Source organism: Prionailurus bengalensis, chromosome C1 (genome assembly GCF_016509475.1).
Source record: "Prionailurus bengalensis isolate Pbe53 chromosome C1, Fcat_Pben_1.1_paternal_pri, whole genome shotgun sequence".
NCBI lineage: Eukaryota > Metazoa > Chordata > Mammalia > Carnivora > Felidae > Prionailurus > Prionailurus bengalensis.
The window spans coordinates 58,399,939-58,414,166 of record NC_057345.1 but is presented as its reverse complement, the minus strand read 5'-3'; the positions used below and the strand labels follow the sequence as shown (position 1 = coordinate 58,414,166).

The 14,228-nt window shown below is 34.3% G+C and overlaps 1 protein-coding gene across 2 annotated transcripts in view; it reads left to right on the top strand.

Moving 5' to 3' along the window:
* The window catches only part of ANKRD13C (ankyrin repeat domain 13C), a 91,095-nt gene that overhangs the window by 46,620 nt on the left and 30,247 nt on the right, over window positions 1–14,228 (top strand). For both annotated transcript variants that reach the window (XM_043575258.1, XM_043575259.1), the window contains exons 5-7: window positions 980–1,025; window positions 4,811–4,877; window positions 9,761–9,905. In XM_043575258.1, coding sequence (XP_043431193.1) covers window positions 980–1,025; window positions 4,811–4,877; window positions 9,761–9,905 — 258 coding nt within the window. The remainder of the gene's footprint in view (window positions 1–979; window positions 1,026–4,810; window positions 4,878–9,760; window positions 9,906–14,228) is intronic.

Sequence of the window (14,228 nt, the reverse complement as noted above, 5' to 3'; positions counted from 1 at the left end):
ACCATTTACTTTGAACTAGGAAGGTTGATAAAGAATTACTGTTTTCAGCAAATTAGATAAGAGATCTAAGAATAAGGGGGTAAGCCATAATTAATGGCAATAAAAGATTCCCTAAGAGCTGAAGCCACTACCTGCTAGCGGGAACAGCATCTTCTTTATCTAACAAAACTCTTATTATCTTCATGATGGTAGGAGCTGGGTGTGTTGGCTCAAAAAAGGAAGAGAGCTTTGTTTTCTCTTATTCTCTTACACTGTAGTTTTGATGTCTGAAATAACTGTGGGGGAAAGATAGACCTATCATGATAACTGTCTCCTCTTAAGTATGCCTTTTTTTTTTTTTTTTTTTTATCTCAAGCGATAGATTTTTTTGGGGGAATATTTGATCACAGTAGTTTCCTTAACAGTTATAGGTTTTGCTTTTTAACTTCTACTTTGTAAAATTCAGACTTTTACTATACATCTCATAAGATGACGTATTATTTCAGATTTAGTAAACTTGTGTTACCATTTTATAGAAAAAAGTTTCTATTTCAGTGTGTCATTTTCATAATCCATTGAGGCTGCACAAATAGTCATTTTGGAAGTTGTATTTTTTAACACATCTAAAGTTATGAGCTATTTTTACAACGATAGTTACTGTTATTTTGGCTATGCTGGGAAAATGGACTGTTTATTGATGCACGTTTAAATGCCTGTCAGTTTCAGATATTCCTGTGTGGTTAAAATGGTCTTGTAAAATCCATAGTTGGTGCATATTTTCCTTTGTAGTTAAGTATAATAATATGTGCTATTGTAATGTTTTAAGTAATTTAATCATATGTTTTTGTTCTTTCTTTTAACTCCAAACTTTTAAACTACTTTCTATTCCTGTCTATAGACCTTTAATGATGGTAGATTTTTTTTTTAAGTAAAATATTCAGTAAATAGAAGGACTGCTTATTAAGGTGCATTCAGTAATTGTTTGTATTTTGTTTCTCAGCTAGGTGACTTTTATCTGGAACTTCACTGGGATTTTCAAAGCTGGGGTAAGAGTGTACTATGTTTTACTATAAAATATGTGCACTTGCAAAAATGCAAGTGCAAAAGTAGCTATTATATGGAAATGTTAACACAACAAATTTGTTACTTGCCCTAAGGAAAATTAAATATTTCTCATCACATTGAATGTAATAGTTATAAAGCCCTGTAGTAATAGTTATCCGAACTTGATTAGTAACTTTTAAGATTATTTTTAAGATTGAAAATTATCTTTTTTTAACCAAATGAAATTAAATATTACATTAAATATAAGCAATTCTCAAAGAGAAGAGAGTAATAATTATGGGATTATTAGATTACTGAATTTAAGGAAGTTTGAAATATAGTACTCAGATCCTGAATGAGAAGAATTTGGTTAACATTATTTGATTTTGTATATTTTGTCAACTTTCAATACTTTTTACCATTTTTATTGTGTACTTTATAGCTACTCTCTTAACATATTTTTTTGGTTGTGCACTGTTTCAATTTTTCAATTATTTATAAAACCTTAATCCCTAGATATTTTGCAGTCATTTAATGGTTTATCTTGGCAAGGTAAGTTTCTCTCCTCCCCGTTTGAGTCCATTTAGGGAGAAAACCTTCATGTCTAAATAGGAAGTTTGATCCTAGTGACCTTTACTAATTAAACAACTACTAAAGCAACTAAATTTAGGTTTTTTTTTCTTGAAGATTTAAAACCAATGTAATCTGTATATAGATTTGAATATAGTGAGCTTACATGTGTTTTTTTAAGCATCTGCATTAATTTTTGTGATATAAAGATATTTGAATGCTCAGTGATAATTATAAAACTAATCAGATTTGACAACTATAAAAATCACTGTTAATGTTTCACGAGAATGCTTTCGCATCCTTTTCAAAGTTTACACAGCATATGTGTGAATACATATATATGTGTATATATATCCTCAGAATTAGTTTTTTTTTATGGGATCATGCCATTATATCATTATGCAATTTGTCATTTTTACTTAATGTATCTAATATTAGGCATTAATTCCATATTAGTTCATGACGAAGTACTTCAAACCGTTGCATAATAATGTATATAGAATGAATGATTAAAGTTTTCCTAGTGTGTTTATTCTCTAAATGTAAAGTTTTGATTTGTGAAATAGTCAGTTCTTTCCAACATTGTTACAACTCTAGCAAATCAGGTTAGTTTGGGCTGTATCAAAACCACACATGATTTTGTTACTTTGCAGGCCTACCTTGCCTTTATGCTTTATATATCATTCAGAAGCCCAGGTGTCTTAGAACACTGAGGGAAAAAGGTTTGTAGTAGCTTTGTATAATAAAAGAACTCCAAGTTAGATTGGTTTAAAGCCTGATTACTGTTTTTTTACCCAGTTTTTTGTTTTTGTTTTGTTTTGTTTTTTTTTTTTTTAGCATCTTTAGAAACCCTAGTCCTGCTTGGTGAGCTTATATTCAAGGTTGTCCCTTGAGTATATTGGCTTTTTAACTGATTCTCTTAGAAACTGTTAGTGGTGTAAATTTAAAATAGTCAATTTATCTTGCTGAGCAAATGTTTTAAAATATTTTAATACTTTTTTTAAGTTTATATATTTATTTTGAGAGAGACAGTGCAAGCAGGGGAGGATTAAAGGGAGAGAATCCCAAGCAGGCTCTGCGCAGAGCCCGACATGGGGCTCAGAAACTGTGAGATCATGCCCTGAGCAGAAATCAAGAATCAGACACTTAACCAACTGAGCCACCCAGGCACCCCTGTTTTAAAATATTTTGAAAGTAACGTTTCAGTTATATGAAGCAATGGAAATAGATGTAATCACTGCTGAAATTGTGCAAATATCTAGTTATAAATATATTTATAAATGTTGTGTAATCAAATTCATGATGTAACCATTGAGGTATTTGTTAAAAGTACTGCTTCTTTGAGGATTGATAGAAAAAAGTCAGCACATCTGTTTCATTGTTGATAAAAGATTTTACTGCTTTCATATCAAAACTATTAGCACCTGATGGTTAGATGGCATGTATAATTCTAAAAACTAAACTCATTGGCTACATTTAATTTAGACACTTGGGATTAAAAAGCTCTGAATAATCCCTATTGTTAGATTTGATTAGTAAGCTTTTTTTCTAGAGTTTAGGCATGATTCTTTCCATTGTCAAAACTCCTAATATCAAGGTGTGTGGCTGGCTTGGTTGGTAGAGCATGTGACTCTTAATCTCAGGGTTGTGAGTTCAAGCCCCACACTGGGTGTGGAGCCTACTTAAAAAAAAAAAAAATGAAGAAGGGAGAACTTATAAATTCCTTTTTCAAACATAAAATGCTAAATAATCATGACAGTTTTTTTTTTTTAACTCTAATACTAAAAAAAAAAAAAAAAAAAGGCAACCCAGAAATAAGAGGAAGTTAAGAAATATTGAGCTCCAGGATTAGGTTTGATTTAGAGGTAGTGGAGCATGCACACCCTTTCTCATGCTGTTATATTTAGTGTTTGGCTGAAAATAGCCTCAGACTTGGTTAACAGCAAATCTGAAGGCAACTAAACTATTCCACCTTAGGTTTTTAGATATAGAAAACCTTTAAATTGTAATCAGAAGTCATGGCTCCTATTTGATGTGGCAAATCACATGTCTTTCATGGGCCTCATTTTCTTTATTTTATTTTAAGTTTATTTATTTATTTTGAGAGAGAGAGATTGAGAGAGAGCACACGCACGCTCACAAGCTTGAGCGGGAAAGGGGCAGAGAGAGAATCCTAAGCAGGCTCCATGCTATTGGGCAAGGAGCCTGATACAGGGGTTGATCTCACAACTGTAGGATCATGACCTGAGCTGAAACCGAGTCATGCTTCATTGACTGAGCCACTCAGGGACCCCCTTCAGTTTCTTCATTTTTACATGGGAATAATAACTGCCCCAGATATTACAAATTTTGTTTATGTGTGGATGAAATGAAATTATTTTTTGAAGGAAGTCCTTTATATACTGTAAAAGCGTTAAGTAATTTATAGTATCATAATCATGACTTCAAGTATAGCATCACGTATATAGCACATTTCAACAGGAAAACTAGTAGTTTTTAAACTTTCTTTATCTCATAATCTACAAAATATCCATTTTTGAGACTGTTATTTGTATATTATAAATGGAAAACTTTAGGTTTAGAAACTTTTCTTAGGACCAAGGAGTAAATGACAGCAAAACCAAAATTAAAATATACAGACTGTTCATTGTTAAGTTCAGTGAATTATGCTACTTTTGGAGTGCTGTGTTAAACTCTCAGATTATGCTGTGATAATTTAAGATATAGAGAACTTGATTGTTCAGTTTACATGAGGGAGGAAAAGTCATCGTAGAATTGGAAAATGCAAATTGCTCTATTGCTCTCCTGCTATTTAATGAAATTGTATTTATAGGAGTAGATAGGATCCAGGTCTGTCAGGTTACCCATTCCTGATGGTTTAGTTGCCATAGGGCACTGTTTTCTCATCTATAATAATGTCCTACAATATGTACCCCAAAGTGGCATTGTATTGACTCAGCTACTTGTGTGTGTTGGTGGGTGGATGCGTGGGCAGAATGGTGAACTACACAGCAATTACAATTGAATAGTAGATATTTGAAGTTGCTCAAAATTGCCTTATATGCTATTTTAAATGGAAAAAACGATTTTAAAGGAGAATTGTTACAATTTTAGTGAATTAGTAGAATATTTACATTACTCTTTTTCTAATTAAGAAATTTGTAGTGTCTCAGAACTTCAGGTAGTTATTTTTTATCTTTTCTTTTTAAAAATACAGTGCCTTTACTTTCCCGAATTCTGCCTTCTGATGCATGTAAGATATACAAACAAGGTATCAATATCAGGTAAGGTGATTTGATTTTTTTCTGAGTAACAGAAAATTGAGATTTATAGGAAGCTTTTGTTTCTGTAGTAATAGGTTACATTTGAATGTAGTATTTTATAACTTAAACATGCTGTTACATATTTACACTATTTTATCTTATTTGAGACATCCTACAGATAAGGAACCAAAGACATAAAATCTTGACTAAAACAAAGGTATTAATTCTAATTCAACTACAGATTATCTAGCAGGGAAACAGTGAAGATCATGGTATAATACTGAGAAGATTTAAGATGGTTATCTCTCTGATCCTGACTTTTTTTAAAGAATAAGTGACCCATAAGGAAGACACAACTCTTGTCCTTTTTTTTCCAACCCTCTCATACCCTTCCCTCCTGTATCCATCCATTCATCTAATCATCTGTTCCTTCTAGTAAAAACTTGAAGGCTAATTTTAATTTTCTTCTTTTTAAAATTAATATTGACTTTTCGATCTAATGGGCAATTATTTATGTTACTCATTTCAGAATTTACTTTTATCATTCTTTATGTCTTTGTATTAATACAGGTATGTTTATAAATTATACATATGTAAATATATAAAACTGGCAAATATGCCAACTTATATATATACATATTTTAGTATATTTATAAATTATATATATATAATTTTGTATATCTATCTATAATTTTGCATATCTCTAGAATATTAATTTTGTATATCTATCTCTATAATTTTGCATATCTCTAGAATATTAATTTGGACATGTAAGGGTCTAGAACTGGAAGTATCTTGAAAGATTATTTCATATAGACTCTTTATTTTATAGATGAGAAAATTCAGACAGGTGATGTGATTTTTATAGGAGCATATTGCGAATTAATGGCTGGGCCAGGACCTCTGACTTCATGTCTGTTCCTACCATGTCACAAGGCAGAAATTTTAGAGTCAACTCTGAGATTTATTATGAGATATATTGAATTTTAGTGAAGAGATAATCTTTAGTTGAAAGTAAGTTCTAGGGTATTTGTTCTCAAGAAATAGAATTTGAGTAAGGTAGAAGTTTCAGGTTTTTGTTTTTAAAAAATAACCTCTAATGATGTTTCTAATTATGAAAGTGCTTATGTACATTAAATTCATGGTCATTATTAGAAACCTTGCAAAATGCAGAAAAACATGGAAAAAAAAAAGGAGGAAAGGATTTGATAATTATGTAGATTTACTTAAGCAACCTGTTAAGAATATATATGATTTCATCAAAAATTACTCATCAATTTAAAAATGTTTACTATAGGGGCGCCTGGGTGGCTCAGTCGGTTAAGCATCCGACTTCGGCTCAGGTCATGATCTCGCGGTCCGTGAGTTCGAGCCCCGCGTCGGGCTCTGTGCTGACAGCTCAGAGCCTGGAGCCTGTTTCAGATTCTGTGTCTCACTCTCTCTCTGCCCCTCCCCCGTTCATGCTCTGTCTCTATCTCAAAAATAAATAAACATTAAAAAAAAAATTAAAAAAAAATAAATAAAAATGTTTACTATAGGTGCTTGCCAAAGGTAGCAGATAATTTGGGAGAATATTATTATATTCCTTGTGCTACTTTAAAAAAGGTTAGTGTTAGTTCTATTTGATTCCTAGAAAAAAAAAGAGGCTTTAAAAATTATTTCACATTTATATATGACTTTTAAAAGTAAATGATATGATGCATATTATATAATAAATACAGGTAGTAAAGCTGCAAATGGTTAAAATAGAGACATAAGAATAAAAGCCTGAGGGAGAATAATTGTGTCAGAGAATATAGATGAGAAGGAAGTTACTATAATTTAGGGGTGCCTGGGTGTCTCAGTCAGTTAAGCATCCGAATCTTGATTTCATGTTCTCACAGTTGGTAAATTCAATCTCCGCACCAGCCTCTGTGCTGACAGCATGGAATCTGCTTTGAATTATCTCTCCCTCTTTCTCTTCCCCTCCTCCACTAGTACTGTCTGTCTGTCTGTCTGTCTCTCTTCCTCTCTCAAAATAAATAAATAAACTTAGAAAAAAAAGAGGAAGCTCCTATAATTTAGCAAGATACTCAGACCTGGGACTTAAAGCAGCTGAGGATAAAGGAGAGATGTGATAGGTTCTAAAGCTGTCATTACTGAAGTTTACCAGGTTAATGGAGAGGCTGGCTTTTAGGACATATTGCAAAAGTTTTTTGCATAGATGAGAAGAATGTAATGAAAAATAATCCATTAACATTAAATAAAAACTTTCAAATGTAAACATCATGAGATGATTAGTTTTTATTTATTTATAATTTTTTTTAATGTTTATTTTTGAGCGAGACAGAGCACAAGCAGGGTAGGGGCAGAGAGAGAAGGAGACACAGAATCTGAAGCAGGCTCCAGGCTCTGAGCTGGAAGCACAGAGCCCGATGCAGGGCTTGAACCCATGAACTCTGAGATTATGACCTGCGCTGAAGTCAGATGCTTAAACCAACTGAGCCACCGAGGCACGCCCGATTAGTTTTTTTTTAAACATCACTTCAAATGAAACTGAATTTTAAAGTATGTTCACAGAAATCTTTAAAGTTTACTTTTATTTCATGACAGCCATGTGATCATTTAAAATACCTTTTCTGATACCAAGGAGAAATTAATACTTTAGTGGAAGTAGGAAAGTATGAGCAACTTTATTGTTGAGAATATTAACATTTTCACTATTAATAATTATGAGGTAATCTTATGAGCGCTGACTGAAATGATCAGAGCAAAGTTTGCAAACTTTGCCTCATTTCAGGCTTTTCTTGTCTCAAGGCAAACCTCTATTATGTCCTTTTGCAGTGTTATTTGGCATTCTCCAAGCTTTTATCTTAAAAACAACATTTTCTATTGATTTTTTTGAACATTTTTAGTTCCAATCTTTGCATTTGTATAATTATATATTTTTAATGGCTAATTACATGGTAAAAATAGAATATATTTAGACTCATAGGCTTAAAGCAAGGACTAGTTAATAATTTAAAATACCATCATGACAAGTTATGTCATTATAAGGCATGTGTAATAAAGCTTAGTAGATCATCTAATATGTCAGGGATATTGTAGAAGATGCATTAGACAGTCGTCTTTCAGTTGCAAATTATAAAAACAAATGAAATAAAAATTGACTATGACTCATTTTAGGTCTAGCTAGATCTAAGGTTTCAAATGTCACCATGTCAGTCTGTCTTTGTCTTTCTGTCTCTGTCTCTGTGTATCTCTCCCTTCACTACGCTTACATCCACTACCAACCCACTACCACTCTCATCCAGGATGGGCAAGAAGGAAATGGATGCAGAAGATTGTTCTGTTTCATTTCGTCTTTTATGTGAGGTATAGAGTTTTCTGGTAGCTGCAGCTTGAAGTCCACATAGATCACTGATATAAAATTATCTGTTCCTTTTTGATATTCAGTAGCCCACATCTTACAGAGGTAGGGGATGAGCCTCTTTTACTGGCATTATTTTCTTACACCACATGTACAAGTAGTAACAGGATGTGTTCAGTAGTACAGGCTGGCCCCTGGAGGTGAATCAGGAGCTAGAATTCAGCTATAAAGCAGCAGGCAGGATTCACTCCTACAGGAGTTGGTGACTTGCTTTTTTTAGGGCTTCTTGATTTCATTCTGAGGGGTGTATATATTTTATATGGCTCAGAAAGGAGGCCCTTATACATAAGGTAACCATACTTCCTTGTTTGCTGTTGATTCATCGCTATTGTCCTGGCAAAATTATTAATGGTATCACCTTCACTTTTAAAAGGTACTAGTTTTGTTGATAAATTATATACGACCCCAGTTACTCTTTTTGATGCAGCATATAAGATATGTTTCAGTTCTCAGATTTTTTTCTGTGTAGGGAAACCAAGAATGCTCATTCACTTTGCCTAGTCTAGCATGAGAATTGAATAACTTACAAGGTAATGAATTCTTAGAAACTCAGCAGCCAGGGTGTGATCAGCATCTCTTAACTGCTTTGTCAACCCATTTTTTCGATTAAGGACTATCTTTCAGTAAAAGAGGTCCCAATGGGATCTCCTACAAAGTTTGGTACAAGATTGAAACATTTTAGGGTACTTGTGAAGTTTTCCATTCTAGTATTCTCCTGAATTTCAGCAAACAGTGGTTTGTGGAATTTATTTGAGACCAATCCATTGAGCTAGACCATGCCAGGTCTTGGTTACTAAAGACTACAATAAACATACAAGTATGTTAAGTCCGTGAATCTTTGATACAGTAATGATCCATAAATTTTTAGGCTGTGGAGATGTTGGGAAAGAATGCTAATCTGAATCAGAGAGTCAAACAGGACAAGAATTTGGAGTAAGTTAAATGATTTATCTAGTTGAAGGATGAAGCAAGGTTTGGTATCAGATGGCTCACCATAAGGCATAGATGTAGTAGATCAAAAGAGCAAGATTGGAAACACAGTCCTTAATCTAAGAATGTGGTCCATCCATTTCTGTACCCTTTCTATATACTCTGCTGAGCTAGCAGCATGGTCTTATTGGTATCAAAGAATGTTAGACAAGTTTACTTTCCTTTTATGCCCTTCACAGTTGAAGTAACTTTTATGGAGTAGCTGCAGTAAGGGAAATGGTAGGGAACAAGGGTATAGTTAGGGAAATACTTGAACAATATGGAAACAATATTTTTTTTTCTGGATTAATGAAGGGTTTATTCAGAAAATGAACTATAGGAAAAATGGAATATTATTTAAATATTCTTTCAGTGTTTTTAAATAAAATACTTTAGCCTTAACAGTAAGTTTGACTTTGAAGTATGGTATTAGTACCTTGGTAGAAGCAATGAAGCTTGTTTAATTATTATGGAGTTTTATCAAAATTTTATTTGTCAGGATTTCTCATCTACCCGTCTTTCACAGGCTTGACACTACTCTCATAGACTTTACTGACATGAAGTGCCAACGAGGGGATTTAAGCTTCATTTTCAATGGGGATGCGGCACCCTCTGAATCTTTTGTAGTATTAGACAATGAACAAAAAGTTTATCAGCGAATACACCATGAGGTGAGCATGTCGTCTTATCAGTGTTCCTCTAAATGCTTTTGTAAAAATGTATGTATGCAACCAAGCCTCAGTGTAATTGTTTTAAAAGGCATAAAGTATAGGTGAGATGGTTCATTCCCAAAGCTTTCATTTCTTTACTACAAATTTTTTTTTTTTTTTTTTTTAATTTTCTGGTCTTCATCCTGAGCATTCCAATGAGATTGTTTCTTCATAATTCACTGATGATCTCCTGGTTAAAGGATCTCCAGCTTCTCTTAGTTCTCATTTGTAGCTCTCATTTGTTGAACCTGTGCTGGCCTTTTACCATTTATTATCTTGCTACCTTAGCTTCTTTTAATTTTGCTGACAATCTCTGTTTCCTTAATAGCAGCACCTCTTTTGGCTGTCTGTCACTCTTTTTGTACTCTTTTACTATCCCTAACTCTTTGGCTACTTTTCTCTATCTTTTCCATCTTAGAATACAAATTTATCTTCCTTCTGTCACATCATATTTCCCTGTTGGTATTGTTTCCACAACCACCGTTGAAAAACATATATACACTATTTTTATCCTTTGTTCCCTGGATGGCCATTTCCCTACTATAAACCAAGAAAAAGCTTTTCCTGTATCTTTGTATCATTGATAGCCTTAAAAATGTTTTCAAGTCAACATCTTATTTTGCCACTGTTGCTTTTCTTTTGTTTTTATTTTTCAACACTTCATTTCCCCATGTTGTCATTCATCATATCCTGTGGCTCCTTTCTTAATATCTCTTAGATTAGACCTTCCTACTACCATATGTATTCATGAGACCTTAATTATCTTATATGCATTTATATTAAATATTATTATTTAATTCAATACTGACATAGTTTCCTAACTGGCAGTGAGCAATGAAAATTTAGATTGGTAAAGGGAAGAAAAAGGAGGTATTCCTTATGGAAGAAAAGGGATGAATAAATTCAGGGAAATAGGAATGAGAATGGTCTGTTTGAGAAAAGAGATCTGACTGCAGTGAAGATCTCTTATTGAGCATGGGAATGTGGTTTATGAAACACTTTAAAAGCCACATACTAGGATCTGCTGTAGTTGGCAACAGAGAGTCATATTCTTTTTTTTTAAGATTTAAAAAAAAAATTATTATTTATTTTGATAGAGTATGGGAGGGTCATAAAGAGAAGGAGATAGAATTTCAAGCAGGCTCTGCACTGCCAGCATGGAGCCTGATGCGGGGCTCGAAATCACTAACTGTGAGGTCGTGACCTGAGCAGAAACCAAGAGTCAGATGCTTGACCAACTGAGCCATCCAGGCAACCCCAGAGAGTCATATATATGTTTTTTAACATTTATTTATTTTTGAGAGACAGAGTATGAGCAGAGAGAGAGGGAGACACAGAATTCGAAGCAGGCTGCAGGCTCCGAGCTGTCAGCACAGAGCCCGATGCGGGGCCAAAACTCATAAACCGTGAGATCATGACCTGAGCCGAAGTCGGATGCTTAACCGACTGAGCCACCTAGTCACCCCACATATATATTTTTTTAACGTTTATTTTTGAGAGAGAGAAAGACAGAGAATGAGTGGGGGAGGGGCAGAGAGGGAGACACAGAATCCGAAGAGACTCCAGGCTCTGAACTGCCAGCACAGAGCCTGATGCGGGGTTCGAACTCACAAGCCCTGAGATCATGACCTGAGCTGAAGCTGGATCCTTAACTGACTGAGCCACCCAGGAGCCCCCAAAGAGTCATATTTTTATTTATTTATTTATTTATTTATTTATTTATTTATTTTTAATTTTTTTTTAATTAATTTTTTTTTTCAACGTTTATTTATTTTTGGGACAGAGAGAGACAGAGCATGAACGGGGGAGGGGCAGAGAGAGAGGGAGACACAGAATGGGAAACAGGCTCCAGGCTCCGAGCCATCAGCCCAGAGCCCGACACGGGGCTCGAACTCACGGACCGCGAGATCGTGACCTGGCTGAAGTCAGAGGCTTAACCGACTGCGCCACCCAGGCGCCCCAAGAGTCATATTTTTAAACAAGGTGTTGATTTGATCCACAAGTAATTTAAGTGCTTTGCAGCTTTACTCATTAAATCTTTAAAATAACCTATCAGAGCAAATGGTTTTATTTTCCCCATTTTACAGATTAGAAAATTAAGATTTATAGATGTTAAATGACATTTCCAAGATCACACAACTAGTATGTAAGATGGATTGGAAGAGGGAGACATTGGAGGCAGGGAATTTATGGGAGACATTTTTACAGTTCCACAGGTGAGAAGTGGTAAGGATCTTGACCAGGATGGTACAGTGAATACTTAAGACAAAGAGATTATGACTTACATTTCCCAGAATGAAAGACTATGACTTGCTAGTAGTTTGAGTGTAGTGAATTAAGAATTGGAAAGATTTAAGGGTGAGTGTAGTGCTTCTATCTTGGAGTAGAATCATGGTGGTGCCAAGGTTAGAATTAGGAGATCTGGAAATGGAAATAGGTTTGGGATTTTACATGATGTTTGTTTGCTATAATCAGTGTACTTGCTTCAACCATCTATCGAACTTCTTTGAAGTATTTGCTGTTATTGGTAACTCAGTTCTTAAAATTTTCATTTTCTTAGGATTTGACTTTGGTCAGTGGTTCTTTTCCCTTCTCTTCTTATTCTTTTTTCCAATTCCCTTTTCTCTGCCACCTCTTGCATCCTCAGTATGGTTCTCATTCCCTGCTATAATGATTCACAAATATATATTTCTACCAGGTAGATCTCTAAATGGAGATCTGTCTACTTAAATTCCTCATGGATATCATGTAGGTCTCCCAGGTACCTCAAAATTTAGCTCATCTAAAAGTAAATTCATTTTTTTCCTCTCCAAACTCCAAACCTGCTCTTTCTCCCATTGTCCTTGTTTTGGTGAATGATATCATTTTCTATTCAACCAGAAAACTGAGTTATTTTTGAAATATTTTCTTATATTCCATGTTCTAATTAGAGAACATGTGTGGTCCTTTCTGTCTCCCTAATGTCTTATTATTACCTCTTTTTAATCATACCATTATTGACACAATCTGGGTATTTATTATTTCTCAACTGGACCATTGCAAAAGTCTTCTACATGATCTTCCTGTCCCCCTTCTTGTCTGCTTCTAAATTATCTCACATATTGGAGATAGATTGAACATTGAAAGCAAATTCATGAAATCTGCCTTCCTTAAATGTACTTTAAAAGATCTCTATTTTGGGGCACCTGGGTGGCTCAGTTGGTTAAGCATCCAACTCTTGATTTTGACTCAGGTCATGATGTCTCAGTTTGTGGGATTGAACCCCAGATCAAGCTCTGTGCTGACAGTGTGGATTCTGCTTGGATTCTCTCTCTTTGCCCCCGACCCCCAAATAAGTAAACTTCTACAAAAAATCTTAAAAAATAAAAAAAAATAAAAGGTCTTTATTTCCTAAAGAATGAAATCCAAATTCCTTGGCATGGCATGGAACCTTCTGTGATGTGGCTTTTGCTCACTTTTCTGCCCTGTTTTTACCTTGCTATCTTAGATACCCTTATTACTGAGCTGTTTACAGTTTTTCAGATGTGCCAGGCTATATAGTACTTCATTCCATTGTTCACAGTTTCTGCTTCCTGGAATGCTCTTCTTGCACCACTTCCACACTTGTGGGACACCTACTTAGTGTCACTTCTTCCCTTGCCAGGAGACCATTATATTCTTTATGCTCCCACTAAATCTGGTATCATAGAGCTTCTAATGCTATATTCATTTATATGTCTTTCTTACTCTGTTCCCTGTGGTTCTTTTAGTTGTATTCTCTGGTTCCTGATATTTTGCATCAGTGCATTCTAGGCTAGAGTTTGGCAAACTCTTTCTGTAGAGGGAAAAACAGTAAATGTTTCAGATATTTAGATATATTTTTGGACCAGATGGTCTCTGTCACAACTATTGACAGTATTGAAATGAATGAGTATGGCTATACTCCGATAAAATTTTATTTATAGAAACAGGTGGTACACTGGATTTGCCCTACTGGCCGTAGTTTACCAGCCTTTATTCTAGACTCTCGGATAATTTGTTAAATAATTTGAGCTCTTGCATATTAAAGACAACAGGATAGCTAACTAGGCAACAAATGAGCTAGAAGCATGGTATTGAAATAGAAGCCAGAGATTAAGGCTATTTATATAAGTATTAGCTAATGTTATAGTATCAATGAGATCACTAAAGGATTGGTATTTAGGGTATGTGTGTGTGTGTTTTATGCCTAAAAAAATACAGCAAAGCTAGATTTTAAACATTAATCCTCAAACAGGGAGTGGTTGTTTATACTAATATACATAA